Genomic DNA, 14614 nt, shown 5'->3' with positions numbered 1-14614 from the left:
TATTTATTAAAATAAAAAATACAAGCTCAATTAATATTTGAGATTTTTTAATCTTTTTAGACATTTTGTTTGATTTATTTTGCTAGCAAAAATTATTAAAATACCTAATACATTTGTTTTGATAAAACTTCAAACAAACATAATTATTTCTATAAAATAGTAATAGTTGAAGAGAAATCAAAGATACAAATAAAATTGATTAAAGAAAATCATATTTTTAATTATCATTGTTGAGTGAATGTGCTAGTCGACAACAAAATTGATGTCACTAGTAGAAAAATGTTAATTTACACCCATTTTTTATTAAATTTACACCCATTATTTTTAAAAAAAATCGGGTGTATATCCACCGGGTGAGAAATGTCTAACAAATTTACACCCGTTTAAAACGGGTGTAAATACTTTCTTAATTACACCTTATTTTAATTAAAATCGGGTGTAAATACGTTCTTAATTACATCCCATTTTAAAAATATCGGGTGTAAATACATTCTACGTTACACCTTATTTTAACAAAAATTGGGTGTAATTACGTTTTTAATTACACCCTATTTTAACAAAAATCAGGTGTAAATACGTTTTAAAATTGGGTGTAGATACGTTCTTAATTACACCTTATTTTAATAAAAATCGGGTGTAAATACATGCTAATGTACGCCCTATTTTAATTAAAATCGAGTGTAAATACATGCTAATTTACACCCTTTTTTAATAAAAATTGGGTGTAAATCTTAGTTACACCCTTTTTAAAAATAATTTACACCCTGTTTTATTATATCATATTTAATAGATGAATTTCAAAAGAAGGAGTCAACCATAAATGCTGATACGATGCATTCAATAATGACTTTAATATATTAGAAAGGAAAATATATTGATAATAATGTGCCATCTATACAGTACCATCATGTTTGTTATAAACTGTTTTAACTAACTAACTTAACATGGGACTAAAAAGTTGATTGTGTGGCTGGTTCAAAATGATTTTCAAACAGTTTCTGAGACCTTATCGGACCAACCAGTGGACTGGTTCATGATTTACCCGTGACTGCTGGTTTCTTGATTTGGCCCTGTGGTCTATTGGTTATCTTGTTAAATCATAACCAATTTTTTTGTTAAGGAGAAAACAAAAACACAACCCTCCTGAGTTTAGAAGCTGTCTACTACTTTGACTAGTTTTCTGCATAGAAAAAACAAATCAAATATATGAGATATAAGAAAATATTGATTAACTTTATCAAACTCTTTTACATCATCTATAAAGAAATAACAACAGAAGATAATTCCAAGGCTGAAAATAACCCTTTAAGGATAAACCCAATTTTAATCAGTGTTGTCGATGGCAGAAGGCGGAAAAATCCACTATATAGGCAAGCCGTTGTGGCGTCTGGCGCCACCACGGCGAGAATCCCTTCACAAATTGCTTATGGTATTGACTGGTAAGTACCTATTTCTTATCTGAATTAAGGGAGTAACAAACATAGTAACAAGAAGATACTTAGAACCATGGACATGTAAATATCAAAATAACAGTTTTGTTTTTGTGGCACACATGGAAGATGAATATTTCAATCAAAGCTTAAATGTTTAATTTTTTAAACTACAAGAGATGTTCATATAAGAAATACATATACGTTATGTTGACAACATTCATTAGTTGTTGTCACCCTTTTTTTTACCTTAATAAGAAATGAAACTCAAATAATCAACCAACCATGGTCCTCTTTCGTCCTCTTTGTCGCACTACAAGTTGTGAAGATATATGGAGGTTAGTACAATTTCTTGAAGAAAATGTCTTAATTTTAAAAACAATTAGATGTAAGGTAGTACCGTCTGCCAGCTTGTTCATTGTGGATGACCACTGCTTTGATGATTTGCGGTAAGCAGCAAGAATCCGATCAATCTATCCAGACAAATTTCGATATTACATGTCAGTACAGAAAGAAACCATATTATATCAGAACAAGTCATCTAGTCTTGTTAATACTTCCTCCGCCTTTTACCACTAACAATTATGACAATGGAAAAAATGAGAAGTTGTCTTACAATGTTGCCGCATGAAGAATGCATCGAAACGAGGGCTCTTTCCAGGACATACAAATCAACCGCTTTATCTTCGGGTAAAGTTAAATCACCATGAACAAGACCACCATCGTGTAAGCTGAGTTGACAATGTCTTTGAGGAAAAACTTTCACTCATTCAAACCAATATACTCATTGTCTGCTATGATCTTGCCGCAAAGATCACTTCCAAGCTTTCTTTCATCACTTGGCTTGTAACATTGGTAGCTTAAACAGCTATGCACACACCATAAATTATTTTCATAAGCTCTCACAAACAATCTCACAAGATGCTATCTAAGTAGATAAACTCATATAAATCAATTCAAACAAAGTCCAAGTTCAATAAAATTCATAAAAAGAACACAAAATTATTAACAAATATCCACAGCCAAACCCAATACAAAATGTCAGAAACTCTTAGTACCCTGTGCAGTGAATTATGGCATCTGCATAAGTAGAGAATCCATCTTCAAAGGTAACCAAGCCATCTTCGTGAACATATTCTATCTAAGAAATTAAACAGCTAAAAGCAATCATGTCTAATAGCTGATGTCATCTTTTGTTTACTAAAGATGCAAGTTTTCTGACAGCTTCTCTCATCATGTCAAAGATTTCAAGAGAAAATATGGCAAATGAAGCATATTTGCAATAGAATTTTGCAAAATCAATACAACAAAATAGTAAAACCAACCGTGTCAAAAAGGTTTACAGCAACTTAAGAGCCACGGTCTGAAGTACAAAATTTCCAATATATGCACTTGAAGAATACCTTCTTTGTCGAAGGCGCGGATGTGCAATGTAGCAAGTCCATCTAAATCAAGCTTAATAGAATGATGAAATATCTGGATTCTGGATATATTGTCAATGAAGACCTTGCAGCGAATCACAATTCCAGTTTTCACGTCCGTAGCATAAACAGCAGTCTCCTTCCGACCACTGTAAGGGGCAATAGATCGCAGCCTTGCACTAGTTGAGCACTTGTGGCTTGAATTATACTCAGGCAAAACAGACAGAATATCATGATGATCCCATGACCAAAGAATAATACCCCAAACAAACAAAAAATAATCGCACAATCATCAAAATGATATCAATAACAAGGAATAACAATTCACAGCCAAATCGAATCAATGAACACCACATAGAAACTAAATATCCTCACCTCTCGTTCTTTATTTATTAGCATTAATACATTGTACAACTCTCTTAATTCAAAAATCAAAAGTGACCTCCACGGTCCACCCAAAAACAATCTCAAGTCACTTGCTCGTGAAATGATACAGCACCAAACACACACCCAATCACTTCAATTTTCTCAAATTACTATTGCCCATGTTTCAGAGTTCATTACATGAGAATTGAAACAACAGTGTATCTATCTATCTATAAATTCTGAATGAAGTAAGTTACTAAAGTAGTGAAATGCAGAAAACAAGACATGGAAATAGAAAGTAACCATTTGAAGCAACCGTCACTTCCTTGAAGTCTGTATTCAACAGGGAAAGTCATTTTGGGAGGTAAAAGAAGGTTAACATCAGCGATGTGAGGACCAGAAGAAGCATGCGGTGGTTATTTCATTTGCAAATTGGAAGATCATTTTGTACCAAGTTGACAAAGACAAATTTGTAATGTATGTTTTGCATGACATAGAAAAGTCTATAGTCAAACTCTTGTTCTTCCTCATACATTTTCCAGGCAGAAATATTTGAACATGAGAGAAATGAATGAGATGAAAGATTACCTCTCTTTTGTTATTGACGATAAAAGCACCAACACCGACACGGTGCGAAGCATTTGTAGGAAAGCTATCAGGGGTATCAGGAATCGAATATACCAGCATCAGGTAATCTGGCTCAGCATGGTTGTACCTAAATCCAGCCTGCAATGCAATAAAAAGTTATTCGGATTCACATTCAATCCCTTTCTAAGCTAGTTGCTGCAGTAAAACTGTGGAGTATTGATGAAACAACATTAACAATCAGGTCACACATATACAAAGACACAAATTGTTACAAATGGATGATATTGGCACTACAACTCAACATCAGAAATCAACTTCGGAATCACAGGCACAACAGATAATTCAAGAAGCACAATTGACATATCAGGTGCCACAGTAAGAACATCACCTTCAGCCTAAATACACAGATATGATTTCAACATACCAATGACATGTTATCGGATTATACAAATGAAGCTGGGAAATTGTAGGAATCAAAGCCTGCTGAGAGATCCTCCCTAGAAAAAGATACTGATCTCTTGCAAGAGGTTTTAGGTGCAATTCATAGTTTTGTTGACTCATTTGACCTGAGTACCTCTCCAAATAAGATTAATGAAGAAACACATAGTAATTAAACAATATTCAGCAAAAATATACGCACAATGCATCTACCACTGCAAAAAAATTAACAATATTCAGCAAAAATCTACGCACAAAAAATAGGAATCAATTCATTTACATACATACATACCTAACAGAAATCAATTCATTTTCCAAGTCATTGTTGTGTTCAAGAACCTTATCATACTCATTCCTCAATTGATCTATTAACTGTTCTGAAGCTGCAACACAAATTAATTCACACAATCATGAACAATTTCACTTCCTGAATTACTATTAATGCTTAAATTTACTAAAATAATCATACACAACACAAGACATTCAAACAGCTGCCAGTGCAAGAGTATAAAACCCTAATTCTTCAGCTACCAATGCATGTCGCTCAAAGTAAAAAACCTACCTTTATTTTACCAATGCACGTCGTCACTGTGAAATCAGCGATGGTGAGTTGTGAAATGAGCGATAGTGAATTCTAACTTCTTCAGCTTCGTTGTCGTTACTGCGATGGATAAAAGGGTTTCGATGAAATGCGCTGGTTAAAAGGGTTTGGATTCTCTTTGAAAAGAACTCAGAAATTTGTTGAAAATTCTAATGCGACTTTGTTCTTCGAGAGTTTTGTTGAAACTGGGTTTGGATTTGCTGAAATTCGTTGAAAATTGAGTTTTGAAAAGCTTCATTGCTATGAAATTAGATTAAACGTTCAGTTTTATAAAATTTGGTTAGAGTTTTGTTCAACGCATGAATTTAAATTATTTTATCCAGTATAATAAGTTTAAATCCATTAATATTCACTTATTTGTTAATAATATTTAAATTTTTTATTCACTTAATAAATTTAGACCTATTAATATTTACTTATTAATTTATTAATAATATTTAAATTATTTGTTAATATATCATATAGATTACATATTTTAAGTTATTAAATTAAATAAATTTTTTTTATTTGTATAAGTTTACACCCGATTTTCAGTTTAAAGGGAGTAATTGAAATTTGATTATAATAATATTTTTAATTTAAACCCATTTTTAAAAAATAGGGTGTATATTGTCACCTGATAATATTTAAAAGAATATTTTATTTATAAAATTGCCATTGTGTTTCTTATTTACACCCGTTTTTATTATATTGGGTGTAAATTTTAAAATTATATTAATCTTTTTGCACTAGTGTGTTGAACTTGATGAAAAGAAATGACAAAATAAATAAACAAATAAAAAATCATTTATGTTTAAGCTTTTTGATTGATTAAAATTTATGTTTAAACTTAGAGATGAAGAATATTCCAAAACAATCAAGAGAAAATAAAGACAGAGTTAAGGTAGAGTGAGAGTTAAGGTAGAGTGAATAAATATTTTAAATAGTGATTTAAAAACAAGAATTTTAAAATTGTGTTAAATGGTTAAATATAAGGTTAAACAAGTTTTTCTTTTTCGGTGGAGGCTTGAGCCCCCAATTCTTATAAAGTAGATCCGCCCTTGGGCATAATCTTTTACAAGCTTTCAAACATGGGGAATACTCTCAAGATCAAATTTTAGGGACATGAAAAAAATCTCAAAAATTATAATTAATTTAATATATTATTTTTATTTTTTATGTTGATGAGATTGAGAAAAATACTAATTTTAAGAGATTATTAAATGAATAACATTTTTGTTGTTTATTATAAGTATTTTCACTTTTTATATTAAAAATATTAAAAAAACATTAAATTTAATTAAATTTTTTATTGATAAATATTTGTCTCCAATAGGCACATGTTTCAGAACCATGAGACAGGAATACTCCCACAACTTCACCCAAAACTTTATGTTATTAGATACATGAAATCCAACAATTGAGGGAATACATTTCAAATATAATTTCATAAGTACTAAACTTAAAAGCTTGTAATTTTATAATTATTATTTAATAAAAAATATTGAAGGTTGATTGGTAAGGTAAGACTCACAAATTACAAATTGGGTGAGTTTTGAAGCAGCCTAGCTATGGATAATATAAATATTTAGTCAAAGATTAAAAGAAAATACATTCTACACGTAATGTAAAGATGGCGGCTAATTGAGTTTAGCACGAGCACATTAACTTTGAGTCCACTCTACCAAACCACATGCAAGTGCCTTTGGTCACGAGTCACGACCACGACTTGTTCTCCTCTTTCAAATCCTGAAGGAAACTAAAACTTTAATTGGAATGTAGGTGAATGACCAAACTACTTTTCATTTATCAAAAATCAACGATTTGAATTAATCTGTGGTTAACAGTATTAATCTTAATTGGAAGTGATATTTTACTTATAGGTAACTTTTTTTATTTTATAAATAAATATACAAGTATTATATGTTTTGCCTAAATAACTATCATTTGTTATGGTGTATGTTAAGAAAAGAGAGTTGAAAGACATTGAAGTAAAATGAGACTGAACTTTTCACACTATCTACATTTTACAGATACCATACCATACCATCAGGAGAGAATCAAGAAGCAGAGAATAAAACTGACACTGAAAAATAAAGGAAAAAGCGGGTAACAGCTAAGTGGGCCTAACTAGGATAAGTGGGCCTGAATAAAAATGGACTGCAATGTGAAGAGAATTTCTCATTACAATTATATAGGGTGAAAAATACTTCTGAAAACTTCAAAATATCATTTGAATATGGATATTTGAAGGCGCCCTTTTCATATTTTAAGATGTTTCGGATATGCATATCTGAACGTACCCTTCTTCAAAAAAAATTTATTTAAACGTTGAATTTAAAATGTCAGAGGTTTTTTTGATATGTATATTTGAAATTTATAATATAGTTATAATATAATTAAAGTGAATTATTATTAATAAATAATAAATTAAATATAAATTATTATAAATAAGCAATAAAGAGATTAAATAAAATTTTAATTTTGTCATAATTTATTTGTCACAAATTTTTTAAATTATAAAAGTAATTGTTTTTTAAACAACTACAACATTAGGCATTATAATTAATGAAATTATCATGTTAAAAATATCTTTCTTTTAAAATTATAATTTTAATTTATATTAGTTTTTTTATTACTTAATTTTATATGAAAATAATGTGTTGATTTGAATATTTAATAAGTTGATATTATTATTATTATATCTTGATTATAATTGTATATATTTAATTATATATTTTGATTAATACAATTAATTATACTATTAATTGTATTGATTCACCTTGATTTCAATTTTTTAATAAATATTGGGTTATTTTCGATATACATATCCGAAAAATTCCAACACAAAAAATTGTGCTATTTCTGATATGCATATCTGAAAACACCAAAAATTATAAATAAGGTGCGTTCTGAGATGCAGGGCCGGCCCAAGCTGTTTAGAGGCCCTGTTCTATTTTAAGAATAAGACCTATAATAAATTAAAGTATAAAAATTAATTTAAATTGTAAATTGCATAAAAATTTAAAATTTACTTAAAAATATTTCGACAAATACAACTATAATTTTTGTATCTTTTTCTGTAAATTTTCTCTATTTTTTAGAATTATTACTAAGTCATACAATCATTAAGTCAATTAAATATAATTTACATTAAAAACTTTAATACTCTGATTTACTAATATATATTTTTCAATACAAAACATTTTCTTTTAAAAAATTACATAAAGATTTTATTAAGAGGTGATATATTAACATGCTAAAGTAATAAAAAAAAGGTATAAATTTTATTAATACTACATTAAGTTAAATTATTCAAAAATATTTTTAATTTAAAAATTTATTATCTATTAAATTATAATAATTTGATTTAAAATAACAACAAAAATATTAATTTTTAAATATGTTATTATAAAATTAAATTAAACAATGCATCTTCAAATGTATAATAAATTTTTATCAAAAAAATAATAAGAAAATTAATAAACTCTAGTGTGTGTGTGTATATATATGTATATATATATATATATATATATATATATATATATATATATATATATATATATATATATATATATATATATATATATATGTGTATATATATATATATATATATATATATATATATATATATATATATATATATATATATATATATATATATATATATATATATATATATATATATATATATATATATATATATATATATATATATATTATCATAAAATATTTATGAAATTCAAGAGCTAAAATAATAATAAGTTGTTTGCATTTCAATTGTATAAAGTATGTATGGTAATGAGTGTAAAGCATGTCTCATAACTTCAACAGTTTCACTTTTTGTGACCTTCTGAGCGCAAATTGAATTGCCACTGCTACACCATTTATTTTCATTTGCCATAATTTGTAAAGCTAATATATATTTTATTTGACAAGCATATAAACATACATTTGGAGGCCCTAAATATATGAGGCCCTGTGCTGTGGCTCATGTTGCACAGGCACAGGGCCGGGCCTGCTGAGATGCATCTCCAACTTCTGAGAACAAAAAATGAATTTCGCTAGAGATCCCTAAGACTCTGTATTGATTAACTATATATATATATATGAATTTTGTTTTCATAACTTCTTATAATTTGTAAACTACTCCAAAAAAACATTATAGTGTTAATCTTTTTCTTTTTTTACCTTATAATGTTGTTATTATTTTATTTAACTTTATATATATTTTTTGGATATTCTTTAATATTTTTAATTCAAAATTTTATTTTTTTTAAAATTGGTCAAAAAATAATTTAATATATAAATAAAAAATTGAATATCAACTATAATTTTTTTAAAAATGTAATTTTATTTTTAATATATCCGTGCGAAGCACGGGTCCGCAATTTAGTAAATCTAACAATTATTGTAACTCTCTTTAGCTATTTGAATATATCGGGACAAAATAATACACTACATTATGATTTTTTTATACGCGTGGATCAAACTTTGACTTCTCACCTCCTACAAACAGAAAAATGAAGCTCTAATCAATTAAAAATGAAGCTCTAATCAATTAAAGTGGAAGAATCACATTATTGATATAAATGTTTTAAATGTATTTCCTCCGTCTCAATTTAAGAAAAAAATCTTTTTATTTTTGCAATATTATAAGGAAAATTTTTTTTTGTTCCAATTATCATTTTTAAAATAAAATAAAATATAAATTGTAATTAATTTGCCCTCTCTCTCTCGTCTCTCTATAACTAATAGTCAATAAAAATTAGTTTACATCTTTTTAAAAATTTATTATAAGAAAAAAATTATAATCTAAACTATTATATTTTACTTTTATTAATATATATGATTTTTTTTACTTTTGATACAAAGGAATGATAACTTTCTTTTGCCATTTTAACATGTAAAAAAAAGAAAAAAAATGCATTTAATCTATCCATTTTATATAAGTATATTCCTAAAATACCTTTTTGTGTAAGCAAGCATCAAAATTTGTCTTCTCCTCTCTTAAATAGATAAATAATACAATTTTTTTATAATTATATTCAACTCTAAACTTATAAATAACTTATTCATACCAAAATAAATAAATGACATAGAGTGTATTAGTAAACAATGGGTGCCAATAGCACAACCTTTCTGTCTATCCAAAGCCCAATCTTCTCTCAATTGTAACGTTACAAAACACCCAACGGCTAAATTTTGTTATCTTTGCTCCCAAAAAAATTCACAGTCTCTCTGTCTTCTACTCTTCCAGAAAAACGAAACCTAACATTCGAACCCGTTCAGTGTCTGTTTCAAAACAAGACTGAATTTTGATGATGTTTTCGGTTACCCATTTGTGTGATTAACCATAAAGCACAATCAATGGGTGTTGGTGGTAATTTCTGGGATTTGTTGAAGCCCTATGCGCGCAATGAAGGTTTTGATTTCTTGAGAAACAAGCGAGTTGCTGTTGATCTTTCATTCTGGATTGTTCAGCATAACAATGCTGTTAAAACGCTTGTCAAGAAGCCTCACCTCAGACTCACTTTCTTCCGTACGATTAATCTCTTTTCAAAGGTTCTCTCTTATTCCCTTGATTGTTTGTTTTTTTATATTGCATGGTAGATAATTTGATAGAAATGTTGATAATTTTAGGGTTTGTGTGGATATAAGTGATTTTTTGGAACTCTTTTGGTTATTTAAGAAAAAATTGAGTGATTGTTTAGTTTTGGGTTAGTTTAATTATAAGATAGTTTGCGAATGCGTTATTACCTTTTTGGTAATGTTTGAGTATGGCTTAGTTCCAATTGAGGCTTAATGAATTGAACCATTGATAGTTTTATCTTATTTGGGGATAATCATTGATTTGTTTAAACCCTTTTGATTATATAATATAGAAATGAAGAGATAGTTTAGTTTTGGGTTAGTTTAATCAAATTATGGTTGTAAATATGTTATTATCTTTTAAGTTATGTTTGAGTATGGTTCAACACTAATTGAGGCTAAATGAATTCAAATTGAAGTACTTAGGTTTACTAGTTCCACATTCGATAATATATGTTTGAGTATGGTACAACACCGATTGAGGTTAAATGAATTCAAATTGAAGTACTTAGGTTTGGGAGTCCCATATCAGATAATATAGGGCCTGGACATAAGTTAAGTAGGGGCAATCCTCATCTCTTACAAACCTGTTTGTAAGATTGAGTTAGGCCTAACCTCAAATTCTAAGATGATATAAGATTTGTTGAGCCACCCCCACCATCGGAGGTTGAGTCAGGCCCAACCTCAAATTCTAAGACGGTATAGAACCTGTTGGGCCACCCCGACCATGCACCAAGCCCAATAGTGATGAACATAATGGGTGTGTTAAGAGGTCTACACTAGACAAATATATGGTATGGACTGGTTTTATAAGGTTGAGTTAGGCTCAACCTCAAATTCTAAGGCTTACTATTGGTAGTATTTGGATGGAGTGGAATGACATTTAACGGTGGTAATCTAACTTATTGTTCCATTTTTCCTTCTATGAAATAATCAAATGAAGGATGGAAGTGATGTTTGATGATAATATAATTTTTTTTTTGTAGTTTGGAGCATTTCCTGTGTTCGTTGTTGATGGGACTCCATCGCCATTGAAATCAAAGGCCAGGAGTGCTAGATTTTTCCATTCTTCTGGAATTGAATCGACTAGCTTGCCAGTTTCTGAAGGTGTTTCAGCTGAGAGGAACCGTTCATTTTCAATATGTGTTCAAGAGTGTGTGGTGCGATAATTCTTTCACCTTGATTGTTATCTACGGAAACTATTGTGCTGACTCTAATTTTGCACTCAGTTGCTAAGAAGTGCATGCATTCAGTTTTTTGACCAACATGTTATTTTTATACCGAAATCTTATTTGCTTTCTAGATGTGGATTCTGGTTTTTGTCTTTTGTTTTGTTAGATGTTCTTTTGGCAGGCTTTTCCTTATAGTTAATTGGTGATAGGAACTTGCCGAGCTACTTGGGATTCCTGTACTAAAAGCTAAAGGAGAGGCTGAAGCACTCTGTGCCCAATTAAATAGTGAAGGTTATGTAGATGCGTGCATCACATCTGACAGTGATGCATTCCTCTTTGGGGCCAAATGCGTGATAAAATCTTTCTCTCCCAATTCCAAAGTGAGTAACCACCTTCCTTATATTTTATTTCTTCCCTTGGCAATTTTATGGTAGCTTTTGAGTTGTCTGTTCGATTACAACACTTACATCCATCATTGCATAGTCCACTAAATGGTAGCATGATTCATGAATCTATATGCTATGATGCACCCCTTTTCTACTCAGAGGATGTACTTGAGAGTTGAGAACGCATGTTGATTATTGCCAAAAAACTAAAAAAAGTGTAAAACCTCGGAAAATTTTGGTTGATAATTTAAGTATTCATTTTCAAAATACATGAATCATGATAAAGTTAGGTTAATAGAAGGGCATGATGGCTTGATCGATAATAAGTCAATCTTACAATCTGGTGGGATGATTGAACCAAAAAATATATATATGGGCTCTGATGTTCCTCTTGTAAAACTTCTTTTTTAATTAGCATCCTGCATTCTCCTACTTCCCGTTGCTGTACTTTGGAAAGTTGTGGTTTTAGTTTGTTTGCCATATTTTAGTATGGTTCAGATTTTTCTTTTTACATGCAGGAACCGTTTGAATGCTACAATGTGTCAGAGATTGAGGCCGGGCTTGGATTGAAGAGGAGACACCTAATAGCTATCGCTCTTTTGGTTGGAAATGATCATGATATGAACGGCGTTCAAGGGATTGGACTTGATGGTGCTCTTTGTTTTGTTCAAGCTTTTAGTGAAGATGATGTATTGAATAGGTATTAGTAAATCCTTCAAACTAAATTCCGAATTGTATGTTTTAGTTACTGATACACTATGAAATACTGGTCAATAAATTTTCCAGTCTTAGCGGTCCTAATTGACGATGATCTTTAATGCAGATTACATGAGATAGGCAAAGGGAATGCTTTTCAAGTTCCTATCGACATTAAATCTGACGACAATATGGATATTGATGGGAACTCCCCAAATTCAAAACAACCTCACTGCTCATTCTGTGGTCATCCAGGCAACAAAAGAGATCATACGAAGTCTTCATGTGAATTTTGTGTCACAAATGACAATGAAGGTTGCTTGAAAAAGCCCGAAGGTTTTAAATGTGATTGTAACTCTTGTGGTATGGTATGGCCTCTAGATTAATTTAGTCATTGTTTCTGATTTGCTGTTATTCATTCTGTATTATATTTTTGCTAGTATTAAAACACGTCTACGTGATATTTGTTTGACAGAATAGGAAAAATAAGGAGCAGAAAAAGATTGAAAATTGGCACACAAAAATTTGTGAGAAGATTGCAAAGGAGCCAAATTTTCCAAAGGATGAAATCATTGCTATGTATTTATGCAATGACAATGGTTACTTTTCTGGTACGTGTCAACCTGGGAAGAATATCATAGTCACTTTTTTTTCCTCTTATATGATTGATCTAGAAGAGTTGTTTTGAGTGTATTATTGTACCTGTCACTCATTCTATATTATTATTTACACAACTTTGTTTGCAGCAATTGATGGCCCTAAGATCTCGTGGGAAAGACCGAAAATTGAGCTTCTGATACATTTTTTGAACTTCCATCAGAACTGGGATCCGTCATACATTCGACGGATAATGTTTCCTATGATGTCCACTATCTTCTTGAGAGAAGTGGCTACAACTACTACTACAGATAGTTTGTTATTTGGACAGTTTGAGTTTAATTCTGTAAAACGTGTGAAGACGAGATACGGATATCAGATTTATGTTGTCAAGTGGAAACGCGCAATGGGTAACATTGCCTCCAAAACCCTTTCAAGTCAATCTGGAACGCAAGATGTTATAGACGTTGATGATGACACAGTGGATCCACTTGACGACTGTGATTCTCCCGAGATTGTTGAAGAAGATGGGTGTCGTTTTCTGTTGACAGATGAAAATATGGACCTTGTTGGAGCTGCTTATCCAGAAGAAGTGAGAAGGTTTTGGCATGAACAGGTGTTTATCAATTATCATCTCCTTATGTTGTTTCTAGGTTGGAAATTTTTGTACTTTTAGAATGATCTTTTGCGTTGTGATCTAAGTGATTTAAATTTGCAGGAACTGAAGGATGCGAGAAGGAAAAAGAATCCAACTTCAAAATCTCAAGAAAATGAAAAGTCGTCAACGTCATCACCAAACTCGAAAGGTGTCCAGCTAAATATTACAGAGTTTTTCCCAACGACCAAAAGTAAACATAATTCAAAACATGGAGAAGAGTCATCATCGAGAAAAAGTGATAGCCCGGACAGTGGAGGCTCAAAAGTGAAGAGAAAATCGTCGAGTCCTAATATTCCGAAATCTGTGAGGCGTCGGCTTTTGTTTGATGACTAGTGTGTATATATGCTTTGAGCATTGGATCTCTTGTACAATCATGTTAACTAAATGTTGAAACAGTGACAACAGACCCTTTTTTGACCAAGGGCAGTTTAGTGTGTGTATGTGTAGTTAAGAATTAGTTTGAATAATGTCATCAGAAAAGTTTCTGTTTCTCTCACTCGTTGAACCATGTTTTCATGTAGTTTTCCTCTTGTTTTGTTGAATATCTGCAAAGAATCGAAGTGAGAAAGAACTCCTCTAAAATGAATAAAAGTATATCTGATTTATTTGAAAAAAAAAAGTAGTGTCCTTTTATTTGATGAGACGGCTTAGAATCTACCTAGCATACTAATTTCATTTTCACCATTGTCT

The 14614-nt window shown here is 30.3% G+C and overlaps 2 protein-coding genes and 1 long non-coding RNA gene across 3 annotated transcripts; 1 reads left to right on the top strand and 2 right to left on the bottom strand.

Moving 5' to 3' along the window:
• Nucleotides 1–1555: 1555 nt before the first annotated feature.
• Nucleotides 1556–3573, bottom strand: LOC131614331 (nuclear pore complex protein GP210-like). Its single transcript, XM_058885931.1, has 5 exons — nt 3521–3573; nt 2834–3048; nt 2047–2189; nt 1831–1903; nt 1556–1743 (listed from the first exon to the last, which is right to left on the bottom strand). Exons 1-5 carry the CDS (start codon nt 3571–3573, stop codon nt 1706–1708), a joined length of 522 nt encoding a protein of 173 aa, XP_058741914.1. The 3' UTR covers nt 1556–1705.
• A 379-nt stretch (nt 3574–3952) lies between these two features.
• On the bottom strand, nt 3953–5097 carry LOC131612075 (uncharacterized). Its single transcript, XR_009287279.1, has 3 exons — nt 4806–5097; nt 4536–4626; nt 3953–4458 (listed from the first exon to the last, which is right to left on the bottom strand). It is a non-coding gene; the product is annotated as an uncharacterized LOC131612075 (long non-coding RNA).
• Nucleotides 5098–10027: 4930 nt separating this feature from the next.
• LOC131609564 (flap endonuclease GEN-like 1) lies at nt 10028–14420 on the top strand. The gene is made up of 8 exons (XM_058881281.1): nt 10028–10388; nt 11402–11575; nt 11797–11967; nt 12492–12673; nt 12797–13037; nt 13145–13280; nt 13416–13882; nt 13985–14420. Exons 1-8 carry the CDS (start codon nt 10194–10196, stop codon nt 14255–14257), a joined length of 1839 nt encoding a protein of 612 aa, XP_058737264.1. The 5' UTR covers nt 10028–10193; the 3' UTR covers nt 14258–14420.
• Nucleotides 14421–14614: the final 194 nt, after the last annotated feature.

Source organism: Vicia villosa, linkage group LG6, assembly GCF_029867415.1.
Source record: "Vicia villosa cultivar HV-30 ecotype Madison, WI linkage group LG6, Vvil1.0, whole genome shotgun sequence".
Lineage (NCBI taxonomy): Eukaryota > Viridiplantae > Streptophyta > Magnoliopsida > Fabales > Fabaceae > Vicia > Vicia villosa.
This window is presented reverse-complemented; position numbering and strand designations above follow the sequence as displayed.